General features: G+C 40.6%; 1 protein-coding gene across 2 annotated transcripts in view; it reads right to left on the bottom strand.

The window, feature by feature from the left end:
• Positions 1-341: 341 nt before the first annotated feature.
• Positions 342-14,416, bottom strand: part of LOC123025651 — a 29,043-nt gene continuing 14,968 nt past the window's right edge. For both annotated transcript variants that reach the window (XM_044434592.1, XM_044434593.1), the window contains 8 exons: positions 13,368-13,588; positions 13,029-13,279; positions 10,932-11,063; positions 10,545-10,683; positions 9,950-10,000; positions 9,564-9,644; positions 5,137-5,409; positions 342-2,129 (listed from right to left, as the gene is read on the bottom strand). In XM_044434592.1, coding sequence (XP_044290527.1) covers positions 2,110-2,129; positions 5,137-5,409; positions 9,564-9,644; positions 9,950-10,000; positions 10,545-10,683; positions 10,932-11,063; positions 13,029-13,279; positions 13,368-13,588 — 1,168 coding nt within the window. In that variant the 3' untranslated portion in view covers positions 342-2,109. The remainder of the gene's footprint in view (positions 2,130-5,136; positions 5,410-9,563; positions 9,645-9,949; positions 10,001-10,544; positions 10,684-10,931; positions 11,064-13,028; positions 13,280-13,367; positions 13,589-14,416) is intronic.

The raw sequence follows: 14,416 nt of genomic DNA, 5'->3' as shown, positions 1-14,416 counted from the left end.
CTATTTATTCCTAACTCTTTATTTTCTGTTCTTTAACCATTATCCATAAAAGGACCTCCTATTATTCCACAGCTACTCAGGACTTTTTATGATTGATTGATTGATTGATTGATTGATTGATTTATATCCTGCCTTTTTCCTACAAAGGGCTCAAGGCAGCTTACATCATTCTCCTCCTCCATCTTATCCCCACAACAACAACCCTGTGAGGTAGGTTGGGCTGAGAGACTGTGACTGGCCCAAAGTCACCCAGTTGGCTCCATGGCTGAGCAGGGACTAGAACCCAAATCACCTGAAGTCCAGTCCCATGCTCTTAACCACTACACAACACTGGCTCTCCAGTTTTGGAGACAAACTGTCAAAAGCCTTTTGGAAGTCTAGGTAAAAATTGTCTACTGGATCACCTCTGTCTCCATGTTTACTGACACTGTGAAAAACCTCTAAAATTAGTGTTTTTTAATCTACATAAAATTCACATTGCTGCTTCCCGGAGGGGATTAATTAACTTTCGATTTTATCTGATATTATTAGAAAGTTCTTAGAAATGGTCAGTGTCAAGGCTGCACATATACCGTAATTTCACAAAAGCATGAACAGTGCAAAATGTGGTACTGAATGTGGAATGCTCAGGTTTCTGAATATCTTAGCTATAAAAAATAGAAATTTTTAGCTCTTCTAACTAGCTAAATGTGAGCTGTAAAGTGTGTGAGCCATGTCTTATAAAACAAAACAAAACAAAACAAAACAAAACAAAACTGAAAAGCAAGAATGATGATTGACTATTTCCAGTGGATTTTCTATGATCTGCACTGCACCTTATCACCAGAGTCCTTCATGACGATTAAGACAAAATTCTACAATTTAAGATAGCCCAATACTGTATTATGCATAATTGGAAACAAGTTTTTCTTGTAGAATTTGGAATATACTTTATGGGGAAGGAAGGCACTAGATAGTCTTTTGTCAAGACTTACCCCACTGCCCATAAAGATAGGATACTTAAGAATATCTTGGAATTTTCCTGCTGTTGCGTAATGCAGAAGACTAGTCATGGTGGTCATCAGCTTTTCCAGATGAGGCTTTTCTTGTGCATGTGCCATTCCTCACTCACAGCTGTTTACAGGTGCATTAAACAATGTCCCTGTGTGGTTTCACTTCTTTTTAGAGCAATTTGCTGGGGCAATTAGACCGGGGGGAATCCACCATTTTGGTACTGTGTAACACATACAAGCGCACCAATGTAGCTGTGTCATTCCACTATACTTCAGTCTACTAGAGGTTATGTAACAGAAAATATGTAATGGAAGATCAGAAAAGGCAAATAAGTTCATGTAGAGTTCTGATCTCAATTCTGCAACAAATCCAGAAGCAGTGCTATTGGGTTAAACAGCCTCATCTGGAAAAATGCTGTATCTGTCATAAAAGGTCTCTGTCATCACCACTATTATGTCCAAGGAAAAGTTCCCAAGGAATGCCAGGGCTGTTGGTTCACAGTTTGAAAACTGCTGGATGATCTCAACAAGGCCCAAAGCAATGCAAACACCATTTCTAAGTGAAAGCTTGGGATTTCTTCCCATTGTCTTTGGCAAGGGATTGTAAAAAGAGATGCTGTGTAGGAAGAGTATAAAAAACCATACTGTGTGTAAATATCTGCAGGGAAAGAAGAGAGAACACTATTTGCATCTTCATACACAAAAAGCAGAATAGCAGCTTCACAATTGTGAGTCTGGTTTATGACTCTGGTATGGATGAGAAAACCAAAAGCAGTGAGTGCAGATCCTTGCTAATCCAAGCAATATACACCAAGACCTGAGAACATGGAAGGAAAATATGGATTCTCCTTACAGAAACAGTTGATGTGTAAACTGTGGGATATTACTAAGCATCTTTGGAAGCCATAGATACCAAGCATGTACATGAATCCACAGCTGCATTTGCTTCCCTTCTTTCCCAAAGTGAAGTTTCCATGATGAATGTATAATTTTCTCTTCATAGCGACTTTTCAGATTTTTAAAACTTTAGCGATTCATAACAAAATCCCTTTTCAATCATTTGGAAAATGTACACTGAAGAATAGTCCTAATTTTTCCAAGTTTCTTCCTCATGAACTCATCTCTGTTCTAAAAAACCTGGGGCAGAGAGAGAGAGAGAGAGAGAGAGAGAGAGAGAGAGAGAGAGAGGAGAGAGAGAGAGAGAGAGAGAGAGTTATTTATTTAAAACTTGAAGTGGATGGTACATTGAGCTCCGATTCCAATCTTATGAGTTTGCAAATAAATACTCCATTCATATGGTCATCTAAAAATATAATAAATACAAAATCATAAGAAGAAATTCAGGTGCATGTGGGACACGAGGACAACTAACCCCACTGAATGTATTAGAAAGGTAAGGCAAGGAAAGTTGTCTATTGGCTCTCTTGCTTTTTAATTTGTGTGCAAATTTCACTACTTTGTAAGAGCTTTTTTAATATCAGGAAGACTAAGATCTTCTTCCAGACTAAGATCTGATACTGTTCTTTTGTTGCACTTAAGGATGTGAACATCAAGCCAGAATTCAGCTCTCTTGTAGTCATTGGACTTTTTGCCGCACTTGATCCTGGACAAAAAGTGAGCAGAGATGAAAAAAAGTCTTCAAATGCTCAAGAACACTAGTACACAAAGTAGATTACTCTTTGAGCAAAATATGTAAATTCCATAACTATTTCTGCAAAGTGCATGTCTGGAAGCAGAGCGCCACTAGACCTTGCTTCCAATCAGATGCCCACGTGCATACACAGTGCAAGGAGAACTGGAGTCCCAGGAGCCAAATGGAGGAAATTCCACAGATTCCACCTGCCCAGAGTATAACCCATTTCCATGCTGGCTGTGAGGAAACAGGGAATGGAGGGCCAAACTCTTATCTGACCTTGGATTTGGCAGTCTGAAAAATCTGCAGCCTCTCAGACAAGATACAGGGACATAGGATTGTTCCTAAATGTATTACTAGTCTAAATAGTCTAAACCTATCACTGTGATGACTGTGAGTTTTAAAATCATGGAGGCTATAGGTCAAGGTAATTGCCAAGACAATTTTATTATAGAAATCACCCTGTGTTATAGAAATCACCCTGTTTCTTTCTGTTTTACTTTCATAATGTATGTGATTTTTTTCTTGGCTCAGCCTGTGACAAATACATTGACTGACTAAGGGTGCAATCCTAAGCAAATGTGTCTCACTGTCAAATATGGGAATTAGGGAAGTTGAAAAAATACAACAGATTCAAATGGGCTTGGATTTCTATGAATCTGATCCATGGAGTTTGCAGTAGACTGGCTTTTCCTAAGTTTCATGGATTACACAGATTTAAACTTTCCAGCATGTTATGCAAATTTAGTCATAGAAAAATACAAAACATAAAAAACCTACTGAAAATGTACTTTTCTCCCATAGGTGAAAGTACAAAAATACAAGTACAGCTTTGCAAGTAGCACATTTGAACACAAGCTTGGGAAATTGAAAAAGTCCAGTCCCCTCAATGAATGGATAGTGAAACAAAAGGCCCGAGATAGCAGAATTTAGAGAAAGAGCATATGTTTTTGGGTGCTCAGAGCAAATATCAAACTTTGTTATTTGCGATAGCTGTTCTAAAATTAGATGGAAATAGGTATAACTGCATTCCATCTCATTTGGCCCTTTATTTTGGATTTAGGGGTTTTCTGTTTTTTAATGGTTGTGATAACTTTCAGTTTTAAACATACGGACACAAGAACAGCTGTACTGGACCAGAACAAGGCTCCATCTAGTTCGGCATCCTGTTCACAGAGTGCCCACAGGATCACACAAGCGGGACGTGAGTGCAACGGCCCCTTGCACCTTGTGTCTGCAGACACACTGCCTCTGACAGTGGAGGCAGCTCGACAGCATTAGCTATCAAGACTAATAGCCACTGATGAACTTCTCCTCCATGAATGTGTCCAATCCCCCCTTAAAGCTGTCAAATTATTTCATGGAAGTGAATTCTATGTGCTGTATGAGGAAGTACTTCCTTTTATCTGTCCTGAATAAGGTAAATAATGATAGATTCATATCCATAAAAGTGTCTTTCCTCTCCCTTTATCTCATAATGGCTGAATGTTGGAGTAGCCGGGAAGCCTCCAGACATGATTGGCAGAAGAACTTGGATGCCACAGAGGGGTGGGACAGACGGAAGGTGCTCCGGCTACTGCACAGTGCAAAAGAAGCCTAAGGAAAAGGAGATAGAAGCAGCAGGCTTAGAAAGCCAAAGAAAAGGTAGGGGGAAAGAGCAGTACTACAGAAGAAGAGAATGAAAACTGGTGAGAAAATCAGATACTGATTTGAAATAACCATCCAGATCTTCCACAATATTAGTCCTTAACCAGGTAGAGCTTTAATGCTGAAGCAAACACCAGTGTCTTCAGCATATCTCCAGAATTCCATTGCAGCAATCACAACAGAACACAAATCCCACTTCTCATAGCATAAGAAGGTTACATGAGGGAGAAGCTTTCCCGGTGACTGTACCAGTTGGCAACAACTACAGTCACTGCAAGGTGAAAGAAGGAAAGAAAATGAGAGCCTCTTAAATGGCTACAAGTAGGAGTGGCAGGAAACATAAATTACAGCCACAGACATTCAGAAACCAGGGATTGAAGACTGGCTGTTTTTTAATGCACACATGGAAATGTGATGCAACTTGACTTCTTTCTATGCAGTCTCAGCCTTTTTACATCCATGCATAATGAAGGAAGTGGCGGTGTGGTTGCAAGTCCCATACTTTCAAAGTGATGTAAGATCCCATATGGGGTGGGTGGGAGGATGGATGATAAGCTACACAGGTCCTCTAAACTGATAGAAACTCACTTCCGACAACAGCAAAACTGCTCTATAGACACTGGGGATGTGTATGCTGAAGCTCAACAGTAAATAACGGAAGATCACTCAAACCTCCTTCTCTTTAACATGTTGGAAACTTACAGATATATTTTTTTAAGGCTTGAACCAGGCCATCAAAGCACGGTAAGTATTTGCAGGATAGCGAAAGCACTCTGAAGACACACTGCCACACTTAAAATATCTGTTTTACCTCAAGTTCTGGAAACATCATGGAGAAAGAAAATGTAAAGAGATGATATTTACCTTTTAAGATTTCTAGCACTTCATGGGATGCTTCACATTTTAGACACTCATATAAGCTTTGTGCAGTTCCATTATTCTGTACAGAGTCCCTCCATTTCCGTAACATCATGCATTTATACATATTAACATCTTCTTCCTTTGCTGCAATCTGCTCAATTTCTTCAATGGATAACTTAAGACACTGAATCCCAATTACTTTCCAGTCTTTACCCATCTTCTTTGCAAGCATCATCAGTTGTTGATCAGTCAATACTGTTCCAGCTTTGATTCTATCTAAAAGCATACAAATACCAAACAGTTATTGCTTTTACTTTTCAAAAAAAAAAAAGAGGAAAAATTGAATTGCTTACTACCCATGCATTCCTATTCCTATGGAAGATGGGAGGGTATTCACAAGTAATTAAGAATTCCTATCTAGGCAGGCGACAAAGACAGTTAACAACTGTATCCTCCCAGATAGAGCATGCCTCTCCCAAATTTCCCAGTCCAGACTAGAATAAAACAGGAATCCTGGAATCAGTGAAAGCACCAGAACTCTGACATGTGAACATGGTGAAAAGCAAAATGTATTTCAACTGCACCAAGAGAAAGGAGGTAGAGCCATTTATTTATTTATTTTGGAGCATTTTTATCGCATCCTTTTCAAAAGTCTCAGGACAGAGAAATAAAACAATAGTGGCAACACACAATAGAATATAGATTGAATAAAGCCAATGTTGAAGTGACAATTAATTCTTAAAATACAGGGAAACTAAAAAGGGGTTGGCCTGGCTCCAAAATGAATAAAGGGTCAGTGCCAGGAGCACCTCTCTTGGAACAGGTTCCAGATCCAGGGCCCTTCTCCAAGGAGCCACTCTTCTGGTTGCCTCCAAGGAGGGCTCCTGAAGAAGGACCTCAGATCCAGATCTTAGGGCACAGACAGGTGTATAAGGAAGAAGATGCTCCTTCAGATACTTAGGTGCCTCCAATCCCCAACTAACCAGCCTATCCAGAGGTGTACCATGGTTGATAGTATCAAAAGCCACTGATAGGTCCAGGACAACCAATAGGGATGTACTCCTCCTGTCCCTCTTCCAACACAGGGCACCCAAGGCAGTTTCAGTCCCAAAACCAGGCCTGAAACCACACTGGAATGGGTTCAGATGGTCAGTTTTCTCCAAGAGAGCCTGGAGTTGTCCAGCCACCACCCACTCAAACACCTTGCTCAAGAATGGATAGTAGCCACTGATCTATAATTGGTGGCAATCTCCGGGTCCAGGTTTGCCTTCTTCAGGATGGGCCTGATCACCACCTCCTTCAAGGAAGCCACAACCTGACCCTCCCTCAGAGAGACATTGACAACTTCCTGAATTCAAGTACAAATTCCAACCTTGGCTTTGATGAGCAGCCATGAAGGGCAAGGGTCAAGGAAACAAGTGGTGGCAGGGACTTGTCCAAATGCCTCATCCACATCTTCAGGCTGCAATAATTGAAACCCGTCGAACAAAGATGAACTTTGAGTGCTTGGGCAGCTCCCATTCAAGGACCATATCAACTGTGGAGTTCAATTTATGGTTTATCTGAAAGACTTTATCCCTGAAGTGCTGGGCAAAGTCATTACAGTAGGATCTCACTTAGGCCCAGAATGTAATAGGCCCTGCACCACCCAGAAAAGCTCCACAGGACAGCACTGTGAGGATGCAATGGAAGCTGAGCAGAATTCCTTCTTCACCACCCTCACTGCCACAGCATAGACTCAGTGATGAGCTCTAAGAAGTGTTCGGTCAGATTCGGTATGAGTTTTTCTCCACCTGTGCTCTAGTCATCTCCCAGCCTGCTTAATCCAATGGAATGAACTGATCCCACACACATCAGAGGAAAAAGAAAACTCTCTTACCTTTCTTTTGAAAATTTACAATTAGTACAAAAACAAATCCTTATTTTTCCAAGGTAGGCAAAAGAGCATTTCAATATCCCATTCAAATAGTCCTCCAAGATATAACACAAGGGTACCTCAAAAAAGCAAGCCGTAATGTGGATCACTCCACTGAAGCCTTCAACCAAATGAATAGCACAGGAGTAGAGTTGGAAGGGGTCTGTAAGGCCATTGAGTCAAACCTCCTGCTCCACTTCCACCCGTCTAGTTGCAGGCCAGCGCCTTCACAGCTTAGCAAATGTATCTCGATATGCTAGCTTGATGGATCGCCATGTAGCATTTGCAGATACAAGTGCATCAACCTCACTGTGTTTAGCAATCGGGTGAATTAACAAATGGGTGAGAACAGCTATAAGACCTGTGCTTTCACTGGTGCGTGTCTGTGAAATGGCTGTGGTGAGGAAGCCCTGTGTGGCCCAGCCCATACATATTTTATAGAAAACACAGCAGGCATGCTATGGTACTACGATTCCATGACTCTTCCTGGAGCAAAGGGAAAGGGTGGGACAGAAGAGAAAGTACGTGCATAGAGAGAAGGAATTAAAGTTTTCTTGCCGTTCCCCTCCCAGCTACCCAGCTTCTGCTGCAGTTGGTCAATGATCTAAATCTCCTCCTATCATGTGAAGGGGCCCTTTAGATCAGGGACATGTTGGGAGGAAAGAAAAGGTAAAGAGAAGAGAGGATAAGATACTTTATATTTATTTTTTTTAAAAAAAAAGAAGCTATTTGCTTTAATAGAACAAGCTGTGGCCTGCTTCCTAGCTTTTCACCATGTTGGTATATTGCAATTCTGTTGCTGTTTTAATTACCTTGTTTAACAACTTTTTCAATAACTTTTTTATTTTGCAATACAATCATTCAAGACAATTATATCATCTTCACTCACACACACATACACACACACACACCTCATACAAGTGCTATCCCAAAAGCATGAAAAGCAACACATGAAGTGTTGCTCCTTCTTTGCCACATTGGAAGCTATCCTAAGATGACCAGTTTACCTTTCCACCTGGAAAGTACACACATCTGACATTTGTTTATTAAGAACCTCATAACCAGATCCATATCATATGTTTCACACTTTCTCTCCCATGATGTCCCTCATCAGTTTATCCCTGTTCAAACAGCACTTCTAGTTTGCCCAAATTTCCAAGTATTCAAATCTTCATCAAATCATTAAGATAAAGATTTCCCACTTTTCTGCAATATAAAACAATGCAAAAATATGTTCGTATAAAAGCCTAAATAATAGCCTAAAATAGCTATTCTGAATTGCATTATTTATTCACATTTATGAACTTCTTTTATTATAGCGATATCCTGCCTTTTTTCTTTTCAAGGAATCCACACCTGTGTCCATGACCTTCCCCTCCACTTTACTCTCACAGTAAAGGTAGGTTAGGCTGACAGTCAATGAATGGCCCCAAGTCACCCAGTAAGCTTCACGGTCAACTGAAGACTAGAACCTGGATCTCCTGAGTCCCAATCCAAAGCCTCACACTAACTCTCACCAGCTGCAGAACCTCTTTTGAACTTATTGTCTGGATGACGGCAAAAGAGATGGCACTAACTACCTGCCTATTTTAACTTAAATCTCTTGTTGCCAGGAAATAAGCCCAAGGAAAGGCATTTCGGCCTGTTAGAATAGAGAAAACGTAACAAAACCTAGGAAACCGCTAACGGTTGGTTGTTGCGGAAAAAAGGAGTGGCCTTCTAGGGAACTTCAGAGAATGGCATTGGGAGTCCCAGAATGCACCCCCAGTTCATGCCAACAGCAGTAGCTCTCCAAGGTGTCTGGCAAAGGCCTTGTCTGAGGTCCTTTAGGTAGAGATGGAGCAGCCATGAACCTAGGACCCCACACTTCCACAGCTCTACCACGAGGGGTGTTAAGTACTGACATTGTTCCACCACAACCCCACCACAAACACTCAGAAATGGCAACAGAAGGCTGCTGAGCATGCTCGGTCCTCAGAGAGCAGTTTGGGGTCTGTTGCAGGAGGGTTTTTTTTGCCCCATTAGGGTTTTCTTTCTAAGTGCATTTTGTTCTCCTGCAAATGTGGGTTGTCCTGAGCATACCGTTACCTCCCTCTTGTTTCTCAGTGATCCCATTTTAATTATAATCCCATTGGTATTCACCAGATAAATTTACTGTCAAAAGACATAAAATAATGGAGAGTGACTCATAATCCCTACACTTCCAGCTGGGACTTCTGATTAAAGTTACCTCTCCATTATGTTCCATTTAAAAGTATTGAAATGAGCAAATATCTCCCCCTGGTGGATAACTATTGACAGCAGTAATACGGCATATTGCATGGATCATTCTGACAGTTCTTTCTACATTCAAATTGGAGGTTCTAAAGAACTGTGCAAACACAAATCTATGATTTTTCCCGCTCAAAGAATAATTTCATATGTATTATCCAAAAATCTAAAACAGATATCTCTTAGTATGGACTACTTAAAATGCCACTATGTTAATTTCTTTTAATCACATGAAACCATTCACCGGAAGAGCTGTTTCTCTTTAAGCGTTTATTGCAATGTTCATATTCTGAAAGACTGGTGCTGGATTTTCGTCTTCTGTTGCCTGAAGAATCAATGGAGAAAAATATAGTATCAAAACATGCAATTGGATGTGCCTTCTAAACAGGGCCATGTGGATTTGGATCTGAGGCACCTACTGCTTGCATGGGGGGAAGGGCGGGCTGCTGATTCTCTCCCTCTTATCCCCTTGCTAAATTCAGAAGTGTTTGTTGAAAGCAGCTTTTAGGGCGCTGCAAAACATCTGTGGTCCCACTGGGAACTTTGCCTATGCAAATTACAGAAAGATGAAGAACAGATGTATAAAATGCAGGAAAGATTGTGTCATTCATACTCTTTACAATGACTTACTCTTGATAGATCTCTGTCTATTGCCATTCTGGTTAGGTAAGATCCAGTCACCTGTTAAATGGAAATGTTTTCAAAAGAAAATGAAAACCTGTTGTACAATAATCTGCACTGCTAACTAATATGCCACAGCTCGCATACAAAAAAGCATTAGTATTTTCCCCTTTTCAGTAAAGCATGAACAAAACAAGTCAAAGGAGCTTTTACAATTACCTTTGCTTCATGACTTTAACCACCAAAGAAGCTTCATCTTGCTGACTATATTGCAGAAAATGGCAACCTAGTCAGACATTTAAAAGCAATTTCCCATTGTATTTCTCTTTTAATATTCATGCCAGAAGAATCTGTGCAAAACCTTTAAACAAAAAGAACCCAACACCCCAAAGTTTATTAGAATCTAGCCACTCAGGAACAGCTTTAGCAAAGTCCCTGGAACCTGTACTGCAGGTGTGGGGCTGGGTTGCATCCAGCTCATGTGCCAGATGACATCGGAAAAAGTAGCTCCTATTCCCCCATTTTTTCTTTTTCCTTTGCCCCCCGCCCCCACCCATCTTCCCAGCTTGGAGAAAGCCCTGAGGCTTTTCTAATGAGAACTTACTTTCTCTTAGCTTTGCTTTCCACACAATTTCTTCAGATGCCAAGTCCATCAAAGATAATGTCAGTTCTGTTGGCTGTTCCAAAAAAACCTCAAAAAAGGGTTTCTGTGGTATTGTAGAGTCATCATCAAACTGAATTTCCTAGACAGTTGATAATCAAGCTATTAAAAGTCCAGTTAAACATCAAAGCAAATTGGTTTTTTTAAACTAAGCTTCTATGATTTTCTAAAACATTATCTGGTACATATGCAATATTAATGATCTTTGAATATGTCAGGGCTGAATTATAAACATAATATCTGTCTTAAAATCAGCAGTGCAAATAATAGCATCTTTCACAAAATGGCAAATTTATTGACTAACCAATTATAGAAGAATGAAAAACATACCTCAGGGGTTATCTCAGCTTCTGGTTCACTCATTAATTTGTATTTCTTTCCACCTTGAAGTAATTTATGACAGGGAGGTTTATCAATTTTTATGAATTTATCAATAGAATGTCTTACAATTTTTGACACATCCTAAAAGTGAAAGAAATTGTCTTTAACTCTGATTGTCCAACTCAACAGACTGAAGAATTGTACTTAAATATCGTTGAGATTTCATCTAGTTCAAACATTTTAAGTCTACCAAGAAATTAGTTTTACCCCATTTTCTGTCTACCGTGCTTCCTTGGTTCAGCCCCTGAAATTCAATCATTACATGGGCCTTACTAGGACATTAACTTTTGGAACAAATTAGCACATAGTGTTTGCTACAGAACCTGCAGAGTTCAAATTGATACATCACTGTAACATCTGAAATAGATCATGACAGCACAGGGCAGATTGTTCCACTAGGTTCAGATACTAAACACATTTATTAATATGTCCCATGGAAATCAAGAAGGTGATGTAAATCTGCTTAAAAATAGAGTGCCAATCAGTGATTCAAAAATGGAGCTGCATGGAATTCAGTGGTTTAAAAATAGTCGTTTCTGGATCTTTGTAGATTTCTATTTTGCGCACGCACACTCTGGGAAGCAGGGATTTTAGGACTAGGTCTATGCAATTTTAGATGCTGTGCCTGAATTTCCTTAACTAAGTATCCGCAATGCAGCAGAACAGGGCTTGCAACAACAGGTCTTGCTGGCTGATTGGCTGGCTAGCTTGCTCACTCGGATTGCTGGGGGAGCTGCTGCAAAGAAGGATAGAAACAAAGAAACACAGCGAGTCAGAAGGGGCCTTCTGGGCCATCTAGACTGTTCCCTGGCTGCAGCCAGCTCCGCTCATGACATGTCTTTCACGTGCGTGTCCAGCCTATCCTTGAACACCCTCACCAACGGGGCCTCAACCACATCCAGTGGAACCCCATTCCATACTCTAGGGATCCTAACCATCAGGAAGTACTTCCTGGCATCCACCTTGAATCTTGGTTCCCTGAGCCTCACTTGTTCAAGCCCATTTTGCCACTCCTGCTACCAAACCAGTGCCCACATTTGCTCCTGTGCTTGCGCATCCATGGCAGCACGCCTATGGAGCCCTGGAGTGGTGCAGGACCACCTGCGAGTGTAGCACAGGATTAGCCATAGGCCAGACAGGATGCATCTCAAGTGCTCAAGGGAGAGACATGGGGCAGGGAGAAGCGTGGAGCAACGGACTGGGTCTCCCACAAAGGTCTGTGTGACATGAGTTTATGTCCATTTATGGTTTGTCTTGTACCTGAGCTCACCTGAGTTATCAACTTTGCATGTAGTCTTGCTTTCTGATGGTGACCCAGTTGTTGCCTGCATTGTGTTGAATAATATGGGGGTGAGGTAATATTTTGTTTGGATGGTGGCAGAAGTTATAAATTTAAGTAGTACTGCCCACCATAAGTTATATCAGAACATATGTGCTAAGCTTTAAGGTGTCACAAGTCTCTTTAATGTAAATCCATGTAAACCCTAAATCAGAGGTACCAATCCTGGGGTCTCAGTGCAGTCCTCTGGAGTCTTCCTGAAGTCCATGGCTCTTCCCAGAGCTCAATATCCCTTCCCCCAACCACCAGCTGTCGGGTGGTTTACCAGCTTTTGAGAAGTTTTTACCCATGCCAAAAAGTTGCAATCCCTCTCCTAAGCAATAAGAACTAAAATATGCTGGTATTTGGAGCCCTGCTCATTTTAACTTTGGGCTTAGTCATTTTACTATTGGAAAGTGGGCTCCAAGAACATCTGCTAAATGAAATTCAGTTCCTAGGCTGAAAGAGAGTCAGTATCCCTGTGTTGGATAAGCAAATATACTCTGTGGGTTATAGACTCAAGCAAAGTACTTTATCTGCTAACTTGCCACTGGGCCCTTCCTGCCACTTGCTAGTTCTTCTCATTATCATCAATTTATTTATTTCAAGAGCTGGCAATTCCTCTGGCCACTGGGACAGAACACAATGTATCAGGAGCATGGAAGATAATTTAAATTTAGATTTTCAAAACAGATGAAAAAGACAAGTCAGCAAAGAAGTTGCCATACCTTTAGAAATGAGCTGTTATTACTAGCCACATACACACGTAATTTCAAGGAAGGATGTTCATTGACAACTTTGTATAACATAACAACCCCATGGTAATACACTGGATTATAGTTTTCAATTACTGGTCCAACTGGAGATAGTGAGCTCACTTGCCACCTGATGTGTGTAGCTGAGTGATCAACTGGCTGCTCAAATTCTGGACCGTTATTTTTGAAATGGAATACTTTAAAAGTCAAACCAGATAAATGGCCTGCAAAACAAAATAATAACACTTTCTTTAAAATGTGTCACAATGTGCAGATATGTAAATATGTTTTAATTCACTGACCAAACCTTACCTTTCAAGCAGAGGGTGTGTGGAAACTGAATAGACTTAAGCACAAAGGGTGAAGCACATTTGACATCAAATATAGGACCCACGACAATCCAGGGATGTTTAACATAAGCAGCATACTTGGTCCAAGACAACAGAGAATAGTCAATGACAACAGCTTTGGTAACTTCAAATATTAAGCCAGTGGCAGTACACTGATAAGTTCCTTCAGCATCCAACTTCAGCCTATGTATGTGAAAAATAAAGTGTAGTTTATGGTTCGGTACAAGTAATGTTAAGTTTTTGCTTTTCTATTTTCCCCCTTACAAATACATGCAAAAAACACATGACTAGAACACTGAAATTATCACAGTTCTTACTCCTATGAACAGGAAGCTGTTTTCTTGATAGAGTTCCTTGTCCAAACAAAATAGTGAAGGTGCCCTGTTGTTGTTGATGTTGTTGTTGTTTTACAAAAAAAAAGGTTAAAGGTTTGTCTCATCCACTACCAAAATAAATCATTAACAGAATTACATATTGCACTTCTAGCTTTCTATAATCTTTGGTTTCAGGCACAATCCTCTGCCTGTTTAGACATGAAAGAGTCCTGCAACTCCCAGCATGCTCCACGAGTCTGGCTGGGACATGCTGGGAGTTATAGGCCTTTTTTCTGTGTAAGCAGGTATATGAATGCACCCTTGGTCTCTTAAAACTATGCTGCACATAGTTCTGGATGGTGAACCTGTGTGTTTCCAGCTGTTGTTCACCTTCAAGTTCCATTACCCGATGTTAGCTATGGCTGATGGAAACTGGACTTCAACATTTGGGGGACCCCACGGTCCCTACTCATGTCTTGGTTTTTCTTATCTACAGTGTCGTTGGTGAATGCATGTAAGATATGCTTTATTATTGTACGGTTAAGCTTCAGACTATTGCAGTGGCTTTCTTTTTTCCCATTTTAAGAAGTAGCCTTGACTTTTCACAACCTTAGGAAATGCATCCTGCCTTGTCATGGCTCCACTTTAAAATGTAGATGGTCCAGTCGTAAAAAAACAGCAGCCCACAATCACTGTG

The sequence above is a fragment of the Varanus komodoensis genome, unplaced genomic scaffold (assembly GCF_004798865.1).
Source record: "Varanus komodoensis strain SLA01 unplaced genomic scaffold, ASM479886v1 scaffold28, whole genome shotgun sequence".
NCBI lineage: Eukaryota > Metazoa > Chordata > Lepidosauria > Squamata > Varanidae > Varanus > Varanus komodoensis.
This window is presented reverse-complemented; position numbering and strand designations above follow the sequence as displayed.